The 19,666-nt window shown below is 46.0% G+C and overlaps 1 protein-coding gene across 3 annotated transcripts in view; it reads left to right on the forward strand.

Moving 5' to 3' along the window:
* ATRN (attractin) overlaps positions 1 to 19,666 on the forward strand; it is a 151,863-nt gene that overhangs the window by 130,932 nt on the left and 1,265 nt on the right. The window contains exons 28-30 of one of the 3 annotated variants that reach the window (XM_033511472.1): positions 13,683 to 13,797; positions 15,238 to 19,531; positions 19,600 to 19,644. In XM_033511472.1, the coding sequence (XP_033367363.1) occupies positions 13,683 to 13,797; positions 15,238 to 15,362 (240 nt within the window). In that variant the 3' untranslated portion in view covers positions 15,363 to 19,531; positions 19,600 to 19,644. Of the gene's footprint in view, positions 1 to 13,682; positions 13,798 to 15,237; positions 19,645 to 19,666 lie in introns of all 3 variants that reach the window. The other 2 variants (XM_033511471.1, XM_033511473.1) reach the window with 2 other exon arrangements.

The following is a 19,666-nucleotide window of genomic DNA, read 5'->3' on the forward strand; positions in this document are numbered from 1 at the left end:
CTGGAAATAGAAACCCTTTCCCATGATATCTCAAAACAAATGTGAATATAATCATGTCTTAGCAAATAGAGGCATGAAGAAATCATTGTCACACACCAGGCTGGCACATTCTTAGACACACCACATTGAATTTTTAGTAAAAGCATATTTAACAGATGATGAATTAATTCAAAGGTCTTTATGATGTGATGCTTTGACCAGCACAGACTTTTATACAAAAACAAAACCTGAAGAACCTGAGAACACTGCTTATTTTTCTATCTCATCTAAGGCAGCTGGATTGTTTTATTTTATTTAGACTGAGGTTTTTTGGAAGTTTTTCTCATTAGACCTTAAGGGTAGACATGCATTAGATGTTGGGCAGGGATTGTTCCTGGCAGGGTGGGCAGGGCTGGGCTGGAATTCCCAGATTTCCTGGGGCTGTCCCTGGATCCTGGCAGTGCCCAAGGCCAGGCTGGACACTGGGGCTGGAGCTCCTGGGACAGGGGGAGCTGGCCCTGCCATGGCTGGGGTGGGATCAGCTGCTCCTTCATCTCCCTTCCAACCCAAACCATTCTGAGATTCTATGATTATGGAAATAGAAATCTATGATTAGAATAGAATTAGATAGAAATCTATGATTAGTCCAGGCACTAATTTCTCACATTCTCTTACTATAACAGAAGAGGTAGTTCTCATAAAAAAACCCCACAAAAATGTGTATTTTAATTATTGTAAAGCACATGAAAGCAGTCTCACCCCAAAACTTCTGTTTGGTGAGTAATAATTTTACATCTTGTCCTAAGGAAATCAGGAAATGCCACCATTAAGGTTGTCTGTATAGCTTTAGCTCTTCCTTATTTATGTGTAAATATGATCTGTCATGGCAAGTTTTAATACTTTTCCATTTAATTGATGTTCTGCACCATGTTCTGGGGGGACTTTGTGTAGAAGCAGCTTTCAATATATTTTTCAATATATTGAATCACAGAATAGTCAATGTTGGAAATCCCTCTAAGACCATTGAACCCAGCAGTGCCCCAGCAGTGCCCCATGCCCCCACAGGTGCCACCTGCACAGGGCTTTCAGATCCCTCCAGGGATGGGGACTCCACCCCTGCCCTGGGCAGCTGGGCCAGCATTGGGCAGCTCTTTCTGTGAAGAGATTTTCCCTAATTTCCAGTCTAAACCTCTCCTGATGCAGCATTAAACTGTTTCCTCTCATCCTGTCTGCTTTGGAGCATAGTGGAAGTAAAGTAATATTTGCAAAGGTCCTCAGTAATTCAGGTGATGGAGTATCTGGACCTCTCCTCTGGGTGCTGGTTCTCCTCCCCACTGACTTCCTTTGACTCCAGATCCTGAGATTTTTCTGATGTTTTTTATAATTTCCCTGCTTCTGTCATGAGTCTGGTACTGGGAGTCATTACCTGTAATTGCTCACCAAGACTTGGGAATCCACCCTTGCAAAACTGGATTGTCACTCACCAAATTAGAGCAAAGCTTTATTTCACTGCTCATCAAAAAGCCGTGGGATACACAGGGATGTTGCCTCAGGCTGGAGGCAGATCTGGGAGGATGGAGCCTGGCTGCTGATGGGTTTGGGTGGCAGTCTGTCTGTCTGGGGCCCTTCCCTTCATCTTCTTCTGTTGTCTGGAAGCAAACTAACCTAAGAACACCTCTCCTGTGGGATCAGGCCAGAACAAAGCTGTTCTAAACTTTTTGATCTCTGACAAGTTGTCTGCACTTAAACTACAGAGAGGATAAACTTTGGATCTCTTCAGTTCTGAAGAGTGTGTTATTTTTCCTCTTATTCTGCTGCCCTCATCTTGTCTGGCTTCCCTGGGTTCCTCTAGAATGGGTGGAAAAGCTGGTTTGAAGCATAATAAGACAGACTGTAGGGAAATATCCTGTTTTAGACCCAGAAATTTTAAGGAACTGGTAATTGCCTCTGTGCTGATAACTCAGATATGTGTTTCTTAATCAATTGTGGGCACAAATGAGATGGTCTGATTCATGCAATGGCACAAGCCCTGCACAGTAATCTGCAGCTGAGTAGATGAATGTGCACCTGAAATGTTGTGCCAATGGGTAACTTCATTAAATCATCACGTCAGTGTTTTGGGTTGGAAGGGAACTTAAAGATCATCCCATTCCAACTGCCTGCCATGGCAGGACCAGCATCTGCTGGAAGGCTGAGTGCAGAACAAGGGTGCCGCTACATGACAAGGAGAGTTACTGAATTTTATGGGGTTTATGTGGTTTTTTCTCATCTTGGAGAACTTGGCTAGGGAATAAAAGTAGTCATAAAAGGCCAGAGTATTTAATGAAAGCAGAGGAGGCTCGGGAAGGTTGTGGATTGGAAGCAGCTTGGGGAATGATGCTTCTGAGATTGTCTGACCTGTTGATCCCTGCATGGAAATGAATTTAAATAGAAATGAAAAACCAGTCTGAGTATCTCTGGGGTGTTATGGTTTAACACTAGCCAGCAGCTTGGGTTTTTCTCCTCATCCCTTTTGCACCTGCATGGGAAAAAGCTCTTGGTAGGAGAGAGCTGCAGGAAGATGGGCTGGGGCGACACAGAATGGGAAACTGTGCTTTTCTTTGTGGTTACTTTGTGGTCTGGCTGTTCTTCAACCATTAGCCAAGAAAAGAGGGAAATGTTCCTGTGGTGCTGGATGTTGTGTCTGCCCTCCAGCTCCTCTGCCATCCGCTGTCAAAATCTGAGTTTTCATTTTAATGCAAGAAAGCCAGACCTGCACTATCATGAATTCAAGGATGGTTTTCTTTCCCCATGGGAATCAAAGCTGTTGGTTAATGATGAGTTGATTTGAAGGTTACAAAGGAGAAGTGGAAAATGGAATGTCTTCTCTGGAAAAGATTAATTTCCTATTCCATTGTCCATAGCCAGTTGGCAGCCAGTGTCAAGCTAGTTCCATCCTAGGCTAATGTTTTCCAGCTGGACAGTATTAGAACTGTGTTTTCAATTAGTAGTTTTCCTGGGGTACTTAGGGGTAATAGAAAGTGATTTACCTGCAGGGAAGCAATTCCTATTAGAGGCTGCAGCTAGGCAACACGTAACTAGCTGCTTTGGTTTGTTTGCCACTCATAAATACCCTGCACCACAAATCTACCACTACATTTGCTTAGTTATTACAAAATCTGGGGGCTTCTTTCTGCAGCTTTTTGTGCATTCAGAGGTGCTGAATATTGCAATTTTTTTCTAAGAGTGTTTAACTTCCTTGGGTGCCTGGGACTCGTCCAAGTGTCTAAGCTGGTATTGCTGTAGCAGAGGCTTTTTCCGAGATTGTTATCAGATTAATCTAAGTCTTGTAATCCTCTGCAGCCATTTTTAGAAGCTTTCCCAAAAGAATTTGGGAAGTTTATAATTTTGACATTGATTTCCATGTATCTTGAAGTTGCTAAAGGCAAGAAGTTACCTTGGAGGAAACATGCACAGCTTAGCAAGCAAGGGCTGAGGTTGAGCAGAGCACTTACAGGGTCAACCAGAAGATTGCTGCATTGGGAAAAAATTGTCCTCAAGTTGGAATCTTTCTGAGCAGAGCTGGAGCAGTTTTTACTGGGCTGTGTTTAGGGACCCAGCATGTGAAGCCAGTGCTAAGTGGTGATTATCTTTGCATCCATGATCCTTTGTTTCCTAAAGGGAAAGGGAGAAGCATTTGGTGAGCAGAATCCTGGCAAAGTTCATTTAGTATGTTCTGTACCATTGTACCAATGTGCATTTAATTCTGCTGTGTGAGGGCTTCACTGCAAATCCTGAACCAGACAGCAAGCTGATTCCTTAAAAGTAGCAGATAAATAGATGGGAAATAGCATCTTACTCTAGTAATTAGTTTTCTTTGTTATGGGAGAAAGTGCTTTTGAGTGTTTTAAAGGCTGCCAGAAGATTCCATCTGTTCAAAAAGTGCAGAGCTGAAGTGATGAGCTGACTTGGGAGTGGGTAGGGGGTGCCACAGATTAATTAATATATTTTCAGTCTATTTGTATTTTGCATCCGAGTGATGCCCCTGTTAAATTCCATTTATATTGCAATGAAGTTGCAACTAGCAGTAAAGGAGCAGAGAAATGAGTCCTGTGCCACAGGGTGCAGGGTTTGGGGAAGCTGAAGGGTGAGGAATGATTTGAAATGAAGCATCTGCCAGCTCCAGCACTTCTACAGGGTGAATTCATCTTAATTTTGACATGTAGCCTGATTTTGGGCTGTTCCATGCAGCTGGAGTTCAGTGAAGAAGTGAAGGCCAAGGAACTGATGGTTTTTACAGTTTTTATCTGGTTCTGGTTGTCACCCTTGGTGACTCAGTTTCCCCTTTTCTTCACATGTTGTTGACCTGCTTTTGGTGCCTCAGGTTTGCTGCTGGAGCAGCTTTTGTGTCCTGTCCCAGCCCCTGCAGCGAGCGTGCAAGGACAGCCCCAGCCAGCTGAGAATGAGGCTCCTGTGCAAGAGGAGGGTTTGGAAGGAGGGCAGGCTTGAGGTGTGGTGAACAAAAGCCACGTTAAGCAGAAATGACCAGGCTGTGTCAAATCATAGAATTGGTAAGGCTGGAAAAGGCCTTTAAATCAAAATGTGCATTCATGAACACAACACCACCACAGTGTTCACCATTAAACTGTCTTCAACTAACACATCCACAAGGTTTTTGAACATTTCCAGCGATGGCAATGCCCATTTCCCTGGAAAGCCTGTGCCAGTGCTCAATTTCCAAGAAGAGATTTTCCCTAATAGCCAGTCTAAACCTCCTCAGGTGCAACTTGAACCTCTTTCTTCTTGTCTGATCAAGATAGAGGGGGACAGAGCACCTTGGGGTTTTTCAAGGATGATACAAATAGGCTGAAAGTCATTCCTATCCTCAGAAAGACAGTAGTTGCAGGGAGGGGATAAAATTGAGGACTGGGGGGAATAAACTGAATTACCCTGTGGTAGCTGCTGGACATGGATCACATGCAGCCTTTGAGGCCAGAAAGGCCAGTGTGGTTCTGCCTGACCTTGCTAAGGTAGGCTCTGGCTTTCTCAGCTTGCCTTTGGAAAGGCAGTTTAATTTCTAAAGTCTTATTTCTGGGCTTTCTGGCATTTACTGGTTCTGGGAGCTTTTCTGTATGTTAACATGGAGGAATTGCAAGGCTGTCCTTGCGTAGCTATCTCTGTCTTTAGCAAAACCACTTCCACCCTTTAGACTTCCTCCTGGAGCACTGAGGTGACAAAAGAACACACAAGGAGGACACCCCAGCTTGTACTTTCTATTTGGTGTTTATTCCTCGTATGTTGGCCCACTTTTAGGGCTTGGAAAAGTGTGGGATCTCCTTTGAAGCAATGGCAGTGGCAGGAAGGGAGCGTTCCCTGGGCAGCTGAGGTGTGTCACCTGGATTAGCTGCACTACAATTCCATATGGGCTGGCTGTGATCCCCCCTCCCAAAACATCAACAAAAACACCCAATAAAACCTTCACCTAATGAGTTATTTCCAGTCAACAAGTGCTCAGTATCTTGTTTCGATTTCTATTGCAAAATTAAGGAAAAAATCCGGGGAAACTTTTGCTTCTCCCATAACATAATGTTGAATATAGATATTTGGAAGGGAACTGTCGTGAGATCAGCAGATATATATGTTAAGCCTACCTTGTATTTAGGGAATATTTGGCTTATAAGTGATTTTAACCAGTTTTAGATTGGAAGACTGTAAACATTTCTGCAGGTTGGACCCTGATTTTAGCTGATAAGGAGGAATTTGCTGGAAGGAGAGGAAGGAGAATGAAAGGAGAAGGATTTTCTAACTTCATTTTTTCCCCTCTAACGAGCATCTCTCTGATTGAAGTACTAATAACACCAGCAGCTTCTCCACAGCTTTATCAAGGACTTATTTGCATTCATTTATGCCAAGTAGTTGTTTTGTGTGTTGTGTTTGCAATCTTCATCCAACTGTCCCATTTCGCTGGGGTTTTTTACTTCTCCATTTTCCTGTGCAAGATCCAGCTGAGTGCTTGGAAAGAACTGTAAAAGTCTTGTCTCTTCACCTGTACAAAATCAAAATAAATACTCAGCCCTGGCCATGTATGTACACATATCCCCCAGACCTGCTGCCCATGACCTCATCCCCCCCTGGCCAAGCTCAAACTGTGCCACGAGATTTGGTCATTTCAGGGGAACTGCCCTGGAGATCCAAACTGAGCCCACAAAACCCTCCCCTGCCCCCTGAGCTGGTAGCTGGGTGCTGACACGAGCCCTGGAAAATACAGAGCAGTTGTTAAATAAGGGGGAGCAGGTTGGGAGCTGCTGGCAGGGGGGCTCCAGAGACAGGGTGCTCTGAGCTGTATTTGCCATTTCAGGCTGCTAACATCCATCTGAGGCTTTCAGTATGATTTTTGTTTAGTTTCTCTCATGCAGAAACCCATTTTTGGGACCAAGTCAGTTCATTCCCCAGCCTCTAAAATTCCAAGGGAGATATCAGGGACAAGGTAAATGTAAATTTTTAATCTAAACTCATTTTCTGTGAATTATTGCTGGTAGTTCATTCATCTCTATCTGGCAGGACACACATATTACCCTGAGAATATGATTTTTAAAGCTTAATAATCTATTTTTAATAGGAAATTACTTGTAACTTGTTTTGCAAATGTTCACTCAGCTTTAATGGCACAATTTAAAAACTTGCAAATGGAATTTGACCCTTTTTCTACAGAGTGAAATCACCTGAACAAGTGGAATCAAATAAAACCGAACTGTTTGGGTAATGTTCCTTTTCTCACCCAGCACCATAAGATTTTTCCTTTATTTTAATTTCCTTCCTGGAAATTGAAAACCATGTAAGACTTATTTGATCAAACCACAGAAACATGTTTTCTTGTTAAGGAAAAAAAAAACTTCTCCATGGTGTATTTTTTTTAATACATTTTGAAATGCAATATGCTGGCAGTGTATCACAGAACATAAATAAAACCAATGCTGTGTTTATGAAATTATACAGAATATTTATTGTTCTAGCCATTAGTTTTATGTGACACATTATTAACTTTTTGAATTTGTCAAGTAAAAGCAGCGTAAATAGAAATAATGAGATGAAATAAAAATGTTTAGGTTGAGCATCACACAGTTCAGGCTACTTGGGGAAAGTATTTGCCTGTGAAATTGACTTCCAAGGGAAGTGGTGGTGTTTTCCACAGCTGGGTCACCTCGGAATATCCCAGACAAATTCCTGAGAAATGCCCTGTTCGTGTGGAAAATCCTGCGGGCAAAGCTGGCCTAATTAAATCACCTAATATGTCTCTTATTGCTTTTAATGTCTATAGCGGTTTACACTTTATGCATGATAAATACACATCAAAACTCAGAAACAACTGGAATTACTTGGCTTTTTAGTGCTGGTTTGGGCCCATCAAATCATCTGTGAAAACAGCGGACAGGCTCTGGGAACAGTGGGGTTGTGTCACCTCTTAATGAAGAACCATTAACTGCTGATTTCCAGCCACAACAGGGTGGCCACGGTTTCCAGGCCGAGGGCTTGCCTGGCTTTTTGCTGTTTATTTGACATTTGTGCCATTTTAGTTCTTGGAGATCCTGGGGTTTTCCCATCATTTCCATTGATTGTGGCTTTGCTGCTGTGCAGGAGAAAGGGAAGGGTCCCGGTTATTCAGGGCAGGGGAGGGGGGATTCTGCCCCTCTGCCCTGCTCAGGTCAGGCCCCACCTGCAGAGCTGCCCCAGGCTGGGCTGATCCCAAAGGAAAGGTGGGAATTGTGTCCCGGAGCCCCTCAGGTCAGGCCCCACCTGCAGAGCTGCCCCAGCCCCGGGGCCAAGAGCAGGAGGACGTGGAGCTGCTGGAGAGAGTCCAGAGGAGGCCCCGGAGCTGCTGCAGGGCTGGAGCCCCTCTGCTCTGGAGCCAGGCTGGGAGAGCTGGGAATGTTCCCCTGGAGAAGGGCAAAATGCAGGGAATGCTGAGAGTCCCTGCAGGGGCTCCAGGAGAGCTGGAGAGGGACTGGGGCCAAGGGCTGCAGGGACAGGAGCCAGGGAATGGCTTCCACTGGGAAAGGGGAGATTGGGCTGGGATCTTGGGCAGGGATTGTTCCTGGCAGGGTGGGCAGGGCTGTCCCAGGTGCCCAGAGCAGCCCCTGGATCCCTGGCAGTGCCCAAGGCCAGGCTGGACACTGGGGCTGGAGCTCCTGGGACAGTGGGAGCTGTCCCTGCCCATGGCTTTAAGATGAATATTAAGGTAATTTCCAACTCAACCCATTCCATCATTCTGTGATCAGCTCCATGGATTTGTCTCTCCAGTGTGCTGGAAGCAGTTTTCTGTACTTCTTTGAGGACCAGAGGTACCTCAGGGCAGGGGCCTGATGACTCAGCCAGCTGCAGTTGTCTGTCCATGGGCATTGACCGTGGTCTTTGTCCACCCACTCCAGCGCCAGGGCTTTGTTCTTCCCTCTCTCTCTGCTCCCAAGGTAGGACTCTGCTGTTCAGGCACATCTCAAAGCAGTTTTCTTGTGCTGAGTGTGAGACATGCACCTTATTTGAATAGATTTTAATAATATCTACTTTCTTGTGCCATTAAGCCTTCGGTAAAAAAAGAATAATTTCTATAATTCAACAATGGGTTTATCAAAACCTCTGAAAGGAATTTGCTGGCAGAGGCAGGTTTTGAGCGTCTGACAGAGGTTGTTACAAAGTTTGGAAATATGCCCATTTTATGTATCTCTTTTAAGTTTACCCTTAAGAGCTATCTCTCATGTCTGATCTCTGCTTTCCAAGTCCACTGAAAATCATCTTGCAGGAGAACAGCTTGGATCTGCAGCAAAAGAGGATATGGAGCTGTGTCAGAAGAGGTTTAGGTGGAAATCAGGAAAGGTTCTTCCCTCCAAGGGTGCTGGGCACTCCCAGGGATGCCCAGGGTGAGGCTGTTGGGGGTGTCTGGGCAGGGCCAGGAGCTGGCCTGGGTGATCCTTTGGGTCCCATTCAACTCAGGGAATTCCATAATTCTATGATGAGAGCACTCAGAAACCACTTGAGTAGGCAAAGAAAGGAGACCTGAGCTCTCCTGAGGTCTCCCCACCAAAATTCCACGTGATGAAGCCAGGCAGCTCCTCCTGAGACCCTCTGTGCCCTGGTGGCATCAGCCCGCAGTGAGGGGCAGGGCAGGGCTGCCGGGGGTGACATGCACAGTCCAGCTTGCAGTGACATTGCTGGTTGAAATGTGACATTTCCCCTGTGTGCAGAGTCTGCCCCTGGCTGCAGAGCTGGTTCTGTGTCTTGCAGGGGGTGCAGTGTGTCCTTCACTCCCGGCTCCCAGCCGCTCATCGTCACCCGGCTCTGACTCATTCCCTCGCTGCCTTTGTCTCCTGGCCCTGCGAGATGCAGAATGAGTCACAGTGCAGAGAGCAGGTGCCTGAACCGGGGCTGTCAAAAATAAATGATTCTTTAGGCGAGTTTTTGTTGTTATTAACTGCAGCTTGTCTCAGGGAAAGCTGCATTTGAGGGACAATAGGCCATTTTTTTCCTTTTTGGTTTTAAGATGGAGCTTAGCTGCAGCAAAGTGATGTGCTTAATTCCTTCCAAATTAGTTTGCAACTGTCTGACATATTTTGGCTGCATCATTATCCTTGCTGTGCATGACTGAGAGAAATCAAGTTCCCCATGCAGGGAAATATTAACAATATTTTACTAGCCCTCATCTTTTTTGGGGTTGTTCAGCCTGGAAAATAAAAGGTTTTGGTTGACCTAATTGTAGCCTTTCAGTGCCTGAAAGAGCCCACCAGGAAAGTGGAGAGAGATTTTACAAGGGCCTGGAGTGACAGGACACAAGGAGTGGATTCCCAGTGCCAGAGGGCAGGGCTGGATGGGATTTGGGCAGGGATTGTTCCTGGCAGGGTGGGTTTAATGCCCTGTCCCAGGTGCCCAGAGCAGCCCCTGGATCCCTGCAGTGCCCAAGGCCAGGCTGGACATTGGGGCTGGAGCTCCTGGGACAGTGGAAGGTGTCCATGCTCACCTCAGGGCATGAGATGAACTTTAAGATCCCTTCCAACCCAAAACATTCCATAATTCTGATTCTGATTCTTTTCTGAGCAGGTTGACAAGGACTCCTTCCTTTCCCCACCTCTGTGTGCTGTGGAGCCAGGAGAGCAGAGAGGAGAAAGATGTGTGACCTTGAGGACCAAAATAAAAATTCCATGGAAAGGGAAGATTGTACCCACAGGGACTCCTAATGAGAGTTTCTGCTGCACACTCAGGGTTCATTAGTTAGAAAGGGCAGAGGAGGAGAGAGGGTCTTGCCTGGGGCTGAGAGATGAGCTAAATTCCTCTCCAAGTCCCTTCAGCTCCGTGGCTGAGAGCCTGTATAATGAACAACTTCTGTTTCATTCTGTTTCATGATGTGCAGGAGACTCAGTGTGATTTTGGTACCACAGCAGAGGCACTGTCAGAGCCAGAAATGCCTCTCAGGTCAGTGATGGTCGAGGTACAGAGAGCGGCTCTTGGAGAGCTGGAGGAGGCAGGGATTGTGTTCAGAGAAGGAATTCAGAGCATTGCTCTTTCAGTTGATCCAAAAGAAGGCTGAGATGTACAGCAGGGGAAAGCCCAGGGAGAGGTGCAGAAGAACATCAGATGAATAAATTGAAGTGTGAAAGATTTCAGGTTAAAAGAAAGTTTCTGGTGGCAGAGTGGTGAGATCCAGACCAGGGAGCCTCTGGAAAGGTCTCACAGAGGTGATGGCACAGGCTGAAAGTGTAACTACTCTTAAAGCAGAGAATTGTTCTTTTATGTGCCATTGCCTGTGTTCGTGGAAGGCTGGATTTGGTGACCTCTGAGATGGATTTTTCAGCCTCCTGTTTCTGCAGGTTGGCTGGAGGATGGTGAGTGTGCTGCTGAGCATCCTCGTGGGTTGGGAGGGACTCTGAAGGTCATCTTTCCACCCCAGCCATGGCAGGGCCAGCTCCCCCTGTCCCAGGAGCTCCAGCCCCAGTGTCCAGCCTGGCCTTGGGCACTGCCAGGGATCCAGGGGCTGCTCTGGGCNCCCCAACAGCCTCACCCTGGGCATCCCTGGGAGTGCCCAGCACCCTTGGAGGGAAGAACCTTTCCTGATTTCCACCTAAACCTCTTCTGACACAGCTCCATATCCTCTTTTGCTGCAGATCCAAGCTGTTCTCCTGCAAGATGATTTTCAGTGGACTTGGAAAGCAGAGATCAGACATGAGAGATAGCTCTTAAGGGTAAACTTAAAAGAGATACATAAAATGGGCATATTTCCAAACTTTGTAACAACCTCTGTCAGACGCTCAAAACCTGCCTCTGCCAGCAAATTCCTTTCAGAGGTTTTGATAAACCCATTGTTGAATTATAGAAATTATTCTTTTTTTACCGAAGGCTTAATGGCACAAGAAAGTAGATATTATTAAAATCTATTCAAATAAGGTGCATGTCTCACACTCAGCACAAGAAAACTGCTTTGAGATGTGCCTGAACAGCAGAGTCCTACCTTGGGAGCAGAGAGAGAGGGAAGAACAAAGCCCTGGCGCTGGAGTGGGTGGACAAAGACCACGGTCAATGCCCATGGACAGACAACTGCAGCTGGCTGAGTCATCAGGCCCCTGCCCTGAGGTACCTCTGGTCCTCAAAGAAGTACAGAAAACTGCTTCCAGCACACTGGAGAGACAAATCCATGGAGCTGATCACAGAATGATGGAATGGGTTGAGTTGGAAATTACCTTAATATTCATCTTAAAGCCATGGGCAGGGACAGCTCCCACTGTCCCAGGAGCTCCAGCCCCAGTGTCCAGCCTGGCCTTGGGCACTGCCAGGGATCCAGGGGCTGCTCTGGGCACCTGGGACAGCCCTGCCCACCCTGCCAGGAACAATCCCTGCCCAAATCCCACCCAGCCCTGCCCTCTGGCACTGGGAGCCATTCCCTGTGTCCTGTCCCCAGTCCCTTCCAGCTCTCCTGGAGCCCCTCAGGGCCCTGCAAATACATTAAAAAGTATTAAAAAATATCTTCTTATTCATTTGCTCTTTCATTCTCTTCCCTCCATCACTTCTCTGCATGGTCTTTGCTGCCCATTCTGCTCAGTGCTGAGGTGAGCACAAGAGCTCTCTGTTACCCAAGTACCATCCTCCAAACTCTGGAATTCAGCAGAGCTCTTTTATTAACAGTAGAATAAGTAAGACACCTGAATCTCCCCAGAAGTAAATCAATTTTGTGTTTGGTTCTTGCTCCCATCCCTGTGGCAGGAGTCGGTGGGCTCTGTTCCTGCAGTTCCCTTCTCCGTGCTCTCTCCATTAGCTCTGGCAGTTGGGTCACTGTGGGCTACAGCACCAGGGTGTGCTTGTTTCCCTCTGGGAAAAGCTTTACTCTGAGTCTGAGCCCTTTTTTGGGGGTGGGGAGATGAAGAAATCTGTTGTCATAAACCAGGCAGCGGCAGCTTCCATCATCCAGCCTGTGCAGCACGGATTTATCTGCCTCGCACAGAGCAACAAATCCTGCTGCAATCATTGCAGTAAATGTGAGATATGGAAAGGTTTAGGTTTCATTTTGCTTGCTGTTGTCTCCTTTTGTCTTTTCTATTGAGCAGCAGTAATTTAACAGCATGTCTGACTCCTGTTCAGGCTTTTCCATGGCTTTCATTGCATTGAGTTTCTGTTGAACATTTGAGCACTGTGGTGTAGTTTGATGCCTGATGGAAAAAGCACTAATTATTTCATTAACACCAGAGCTGAATTTGTCCATACTAAACAAGAAAACAGAAAGCACTGAGTGTATTGGTAAAACAGTGTTTTCCAGCTTTTTTAGCTGTTGTGGAACAAAAGAAGAAACTCTCCTGAACCTGTAGTCATTGGTGAACACTTGCATCCTCCTCTGACTGTTGTTGCATCCCATGAAAGTGCTGATCCTGTGTATTTGTGTGTGGGATTTGGGCCAGGCCCAGGTGAAAACATGCCTTGTTTCTGGGCTGGGCTGCTGCATTTTGTCTTTCTAATGACATAGTGAAGCTGGCTGCTGATCATTCAGGTAAAATCTTCACAAGAGTGCAGGGGCAGGGAGATGGTCACAGACACTGAGGGTCAGCAGGGATCCAGCCCCCTGTTCCTCCAGGGTGGGAGAAAGCTGACTGCCCATTGTACTAATATTAATATTAATATTCTAATACAATTAGAATCACAGATTGAAAGAACCCTTGAAGCTGATCTAATTCCACCCCTGCCGTGGACAAGGACCTTCCACTAGACCAGGTTGCTTCAAGCCCCATCCAGCCTGGCCTTGAACACTTCTTTTTGTTCTTGGGAAAATGCTCTTTACTGTGTTAATGCATGGTTAAGGTGGCACATGAAGTCTGGAAATAGATTTTGGAATAGGGAATGGCCGTGCTGCTGATGGGGTCGATGGAACAAAACCCTCAGTCCTGGTGATTACATAAGCTGCTCCTTTGTTATTGAATTTAGGGAGAAATACAAGCCTCCTGTAGTGCTTGACTTTTTAATAGTTGGATTTTTATTAAGTGAATGTGTTTTCTTGTGATGACTCGTGTTTTGATTGTTGCTGACAGTGGTTTTAGCTTTGCTGGCTGTGTGCTGGAAATTCGCCCAGCACAGCAATGTGGTTCATGGTGGTTCATGCCCCGGGGCTTGTACGAGCTGCAAAAGCGATGCTGGGGGAAGAAGGAGGGTGTAACACACTGTTAAACATTTGTTTTCTCCCACTGCTTCCCTCACTGCAGACTGTACCAAAGCCGATCGCGCTGGAGCCCTGCTTTGGGAACAAAGCAGCCGTTCTCTCGGTGTTCGTGAGGTTGCCTCGAGGACTTGGGGGTATTCCACCACCAGGACAGTCAGGTGAGGATTATTGTTGTCTCTGATGGCTTGGAATTAACTCTGTACTCCTTCCCCAACCTTACAGATTCACCTTTCCTGATCCCACAGGAGCTGCTGTAGCCATAGTGCAGTTTGGGATGTGCTCGATGTATTTTAGGCTCCCTGGTTTGGGCCCTGCTGGCTTCCCAAATGAGCTTTGGGTTAATTACTGAGGTCAATTGATGGACGAATATTTGACACTGGCCTATGCTTTAATTACCAGCTGGTGGGGGGAAGAGGGATCTGCTACAGACATGTTTGCAGTATTACTTGTGAAGGTAACTCGTCACTTGGCCTATCCGACTTCATTCCCAGCTCCATTTGCAGGGGAGCATCAAGACACAGAATCATGGAAAAAATTGAGTTTGAAGGGACCTTAAAGACCGTCCAGTTGCACCCCCTGCCATGAGCAGGGACACCTTCCACTATCCCAGGGTTCTCCAAGTGCTGTCCAAGCTGGCCTTGGACACTTCCAAGTGATGGAGCATCCACAGAGCAACTTGTGTCTTGTGTCAGGGCCTCCCCATCCTCACAGGGAAGAATATCCATCTAACCCTTCCCACTGTCAGTCTGAAGCCATTCCCCCTTGTCCTGTCACTACAAGTCCTTTCACAGCATCTCTGCTCTCCTCTTAGGAGCTCTGGACAAAAATGTTTTCCCCATCCAGCTTAAGGTTTCTTTGTTCTCAACCCCTTCACACCTAAACCTGATGTCAGGGTGTTGGGACATCATGTCCTGGGCAGTGTGGGGTTTAACTGGGGTTCCCCAGTGCCCAGTGAGGCAAAGGCTGTGGAAGGAGCATGAGCAGGGTTTGGGTAGGATGGTTTGGATTGAGCTCAGTCCCAGATGTGGTTTGTCTGTGGGTAGAGCAGGGTGGCTCTGGCACTGGGTGCCTGGAGAAGCTGTGGCTGCTTCCAGGCCAGGTTGGATGGGGCTTGGAGCACCCTGGGGTCGTGGAAGGTGTCCTGGCCCATGGCAGGGGCTGGAACTGGATGGTCTTTAGGGAGCCTTTCAACCCAAACCGTTCTATGACTCCCTGATCTGCAGTGGGGGGTGGCAGAGCTGAGGTATCCACGGGAAGTGCAGCGAATCCTCCACGCACATTTGCTTTCAGGTTTATTGTAGTCCATCTACTGATGCACAGAGAGGCACCTTCAGTCTTAAGGGTTCAGGCTTCAATATTTAGAGTTTTACATCCAGTAATACCCACCCTTATTGCATCTTTTCCTCCTGCTGTTGCTTCTAATTAAACATGCGGTATTTCAACTCCTTTCAGAATATTGGCTGCAGTTTAATTTTTAAGCCAAAACACTTTCCTAGTTTATTTTTAAAATTCTACACATTTTGTGGCCTGGAGGGCTGTTTCTGGAGGATTTGCTCTGTGGCTGTTGGGTTCCCTGACTGTCTGTTCTGTGTCCCCAGGTCTCGCAGTGGCCAGTGCACTGGTGGACATTTCACAACAGATGCCAATCGCCTACAAAGAGAAATCGGGCGCGATACGAAATCGGAAGCAGCAGCCCCCTGCACAGCCAGGAACCTGTATTTGATGCATGGACATCAGAAACTGTCTAGGGTTTTAAACAAAATGGAAAAGTAATACCAAGGAGGAGGAGGAGGAGGAGAAAGATTTCCAAGTTGTGTCCCAAGAGACTAGAAGCACCCAGAAAAAAACACAACTTCCTTGAACCCAGTTTTTTTCTCTCATCTATGTGCTAGCTGGCTTTATTTGACAACTGCTCCACTTAAGTTTTACTGACACATGGCTTCAGATTGCTCCTTTGTTTCCTTCGAGTTTAAAGCAAAATAATTTTATTGCAGGTGCGGTGAGGTCGGATGCCGCGCTCCTGGTCAGTGTAAATACTACAGTAGTCCAATATGAATGACTCAGGTTTCTACATGGAAAGTGCTTTGTAGTTCATGTATTTATCAAACTGTACAAAAAGAAAAAGATCAAGTGTTTACAGGTGTCAGCTCTCAACACATAAACACTACTATTAATCTTCAAAGCATCTTCATCCTTTGTTTTCATTTAATATTCAATTGTTCCCTCATTATTTCAGTGGAACTCTCTTCCAGGCACAGCCTTTTTGTAGTCACCATGGTCCAGGAAGGCAAAAGCTGGGATGGTTTAAAGGTTGATGTTGCTCAGACCACATGAAATAACTGGAAAGTTGGATGTTGCTTTGGAAAGACTCAGTGTTTACATAGTCTCAGCCTGCTTGGAGTACACCACACACAAGTGCCTAGACGTGAACAAATCTAGGGAGTGAGGAGACTGCTACACACGCTGCTTTTGAACATAATTCAATTCCTTTAAAGGTATGTTTGCTCACATCTAGAGTCACCCAAGGCACTCTGTCCCGTGCACTTAGAGGAAAGTCACGTTTTCCTGACCAACCAACTACTCAGCCAGATGGAAATATCTGGAAGGCACATAGAGTTTCAGTAGCTCATAAGAAAACTCCCAGTTTCACCAGCATTTTCATAGAAGCAGTCTGTGTTCCAGGTCAGATACATCACATTTTTCTGATTTTGGCCTCTTTCCTTCCCCTTCCCTCCTGCCATCCTTCTGGATGAGAGCTGAGCTTGGAGGCATTGCTCCTCAGTGGTTATGGTTTGCTCCATCTTCTTACAGGGTGTAAAAAGCAGCACTCCAGGTGCCAGATCACTTGAGGATGCAGTAAAAAAAGAACTTTAAATAAAAGTCAAGGAGAACAGCTTTGTTTTGCCACAGGTTTGAGTTCTACATGATCAGATCCTGGTATTTCCTGTTGGGTTTGAGCTCTGTTAGATGTTGGAGTGGCTGGCTGGTGAAAGGATGAGACTTGCAAACAGCAAAGAGAGGGTTTGGCGTTTGGGGGGTGCCTCAAACCACCTGAACTCCTCTGACAAGCTGGGATTGTGTTTTGAGGCTCAGGGTTGGACTGTGGATGTGTGACACCCATCATCTGTGTGGTGGTGTGCAGTGTCTCCCTGGAGCTGGGAACGGGGCAGGGCCAGGGCCCACCACGGCTGCTGGAGCTGGAGAAGATGTTAGTGAAGATACCAAACGAGGTGTGCAGTTACTGCTTCATCACAGTAATTGTGGATTCATCCAGGTCACTGAGCTGTGGGTTCTGCTGAGGATGTCTGATAATTAATAAATGGAGAAGTAACATGTGGAAGGGAAGTGCTCCTGGATCTGGCCAGGGAGCAACTTTCCAAACCAAAACCCAAATAACTGCTCTTGTTTTGTGCGTGTTCTGGTGACCAGTCACACATCAGCCACTCCTTTCTGGGGTGTTTTCTTTCTAACCATGTATTTTGAAGGAGCTCTTTGGAGCCTGGCAGCATTGCAATAAAGAGGTGAATTGCTGTGTGTGTCTGGACAGTGGTGATGGGAACAGCCTGATGGTTTAAGGACTGTGGTGGATGATAATTCTGATTTAATGTGTCATCTAACAAGTGCAATGGGACTGCAGAAAAACATTGGGAAAAATGCATTATATATAAATATATATAAATGCATCTCTTTCTAAACTAGAAGTTTCAGTGCTCTCTGGGAAGAAGGAGTTATGAAGGGAAAAGGGTTGAGCTCTGTTTTAAAATGAAGGGATTTAGGCAAGTTTTACCTGATGTATGGATTACCTCAGACAGATTCATCTCCTGATAATATTTTCTAATTTGCTCAGTGATAGGGTTAATCTGAACTGGAGAAATAAGACTGGACTAAAATCCCTCCCCTGTCTCTGCATGTTTTCAGCCATGATGCACATCCTCATGTTTGCAGATTTCTTCTCGCTGTTTTTGGGTGGAGAACTGCCAGCCCAGATGGGGAAAGCCCCTGTGCCTGAGTTTCCTCTTCAGGACAGCACTTCAGCAGGTGCTTCAAGTTGTTGGGTTTTCCTGATCACAAACAGCTTTCAGAACTGGAGGGATAATAGATTTTTACATTTATAAAAAGACATAAATACAGAATTTGGGATGTTTTCTCACTCCTGGAGAACTGGGCTGTCTGGTGTGGAAAACCTGCAGTGTGCCCAGGAGTGTGGCCAAAATGCAGTGTCAGACTGGAAAAATGAGCAAAAAAAGATCAAAGTCGAGGTTTATTAGAACCAAAAAATGTAAATAGAGCGACAAAAGTTACTTATATAAATAAAAGGAACTGTCTCCCTTTGGGTGCAGCTGTACCCTGCGTCTGATCTCCATCGTGATGAGGGAGAACTCTCACACTGCTCTGCTGCAGTTTCATCCCAGCTTGGAGGCAAACAGGAAAAAAGTGGTAAAGGACAGGGGAAATAAGAATTGCTGGCAGTTTATCAGCAGGCAAGAATCAGAAGTGAAGCATTTCTGGGTTATTTCATTTGGAGGTGAGGTGGGGGAGAAAGAACAACCTTATTTCAAGGGAGAATCTGTAAATAAATGAAAAATGACACACAGATTTTGCACTTGTACATAAATTCTACAGTAACGTGCAGAACATGGAGAGATATAAAGTGTATATAAACCAGAAAAAATATTGAATGTATTTTTGATGCATTTTAAACGATGTATGAGTTTTGTCTTAATAACTCCTTCATCTGATCAGTATTAGATAACTTTCCAGAGCTTTAAACATCAGATTATATCGTGATATCTTGCAAAGCAGGGAGGCATAACTTGACTTTTGTGTGTTCAAATGCATTTCACTTAAATGTAGAAACCAAGTAAAATAATGGCTTTTCCATTTGGAAAGGGAAAAAGCAACATTTGGAGACGAGTAATAAATGTCCTTAAAATGGTCACTACGTGGAGGATTAAACCAGTAGCTTAAGGCCTTTCACTTAAGTTGTAGCAGTGTTTCCATTCAAAATCACTATTTTCAGGCATTTATAACTGGCTGAAATTCAGCATTCAAAATCTCAACCTCAGAAGATTTTCATTCTCTGAGAGGAGCCTTTAAAAAAATCAGTAATAAAATTTCAGAACTGGGTCCCTTTTATTCTAGAAAACAGCCGTGCCAGTGGATCTCCAAATAACACACCTCTTATTTTTTAATTCACCATTTTCCGTGGTGTTAACCCAGCATTTTCTCTAGACTGTTGTAGCAGGACCTTGCCACACTCTGGCTCAATATTTTGAATACAAGATTTATGAGATGCAACTTTTCAGTTGTTATTATCATTTTCCCTGGGCTTAAAACGCATTCTATTGAAATTGCCAAACTAAAGCCATGGATGATGGGGTAATGCCTGTGATTAACATCAAGCCATGGAGTACAATGTCCCAAAGTTCAGTGGTGCCATGGACGTGGCAGCCTCTGCTGGCAGATCCATACTCCCTGGGGGCAGCTCATGCACTGAAGATTGCTCAGAAGCATCATTTCTGTGCAGGAAATGTCACCCAGGTCCGCAGGCTCCGCGTTTGTGGGGTGGTTGGAGGCTGAAATCAAACTTTAGACCTTCTCGAAGTCCCGCTGGAGTGCCAGTGCCAGGCAGCTGGGCTGTCCCTCCATCCTTTGCTGCTCCAGCTGTTCCCAGCTGCTGCTCCTTTTCCATGAGACCCTGAGCTGGGGACAGGCCCCAGCTCCACCTCGGAACCCTGGACCCCTTTCCCTGAAACAGGGACTTGCTGCACTGTGAGAGAGCAGCGAGCAGACTCTGCGTGCCCAGAGCAGCTTCGAGCTCCTCTGTGCCCCCAGAAAGTGGAGGCTGTTGTTCCTCTCCTGGTTTAGGTTGTTCCTCTCCTGGTTTAGGCTGTTCCTCTCCTGGTTTAGGCTGTTCCTCTCCTGGTTTAGGCTGTTCCTCTGTTCCTCTCCCAGTTTAGGTTGTTCCTCTCCTGGTTTAGGTTGTTGTTCCTCTCCTGGTTTAGGTTGTTCCTCTCCTGGTTTAGG

The sequence above is a fragment of the Parus major genome, unplaced genomic scaffold (assembly GCF_001522545.3).
Source record: "Parus major isolate Abel unplaced genomic scaffold, Parus_major1.1 Scaffold257, whole genome shotgun sequence".
Lineage (NCBI taxonomy): Eukaryota > Metazoa > Chordata > Aves > Passeriformes > Paridae > Parus > Parus major.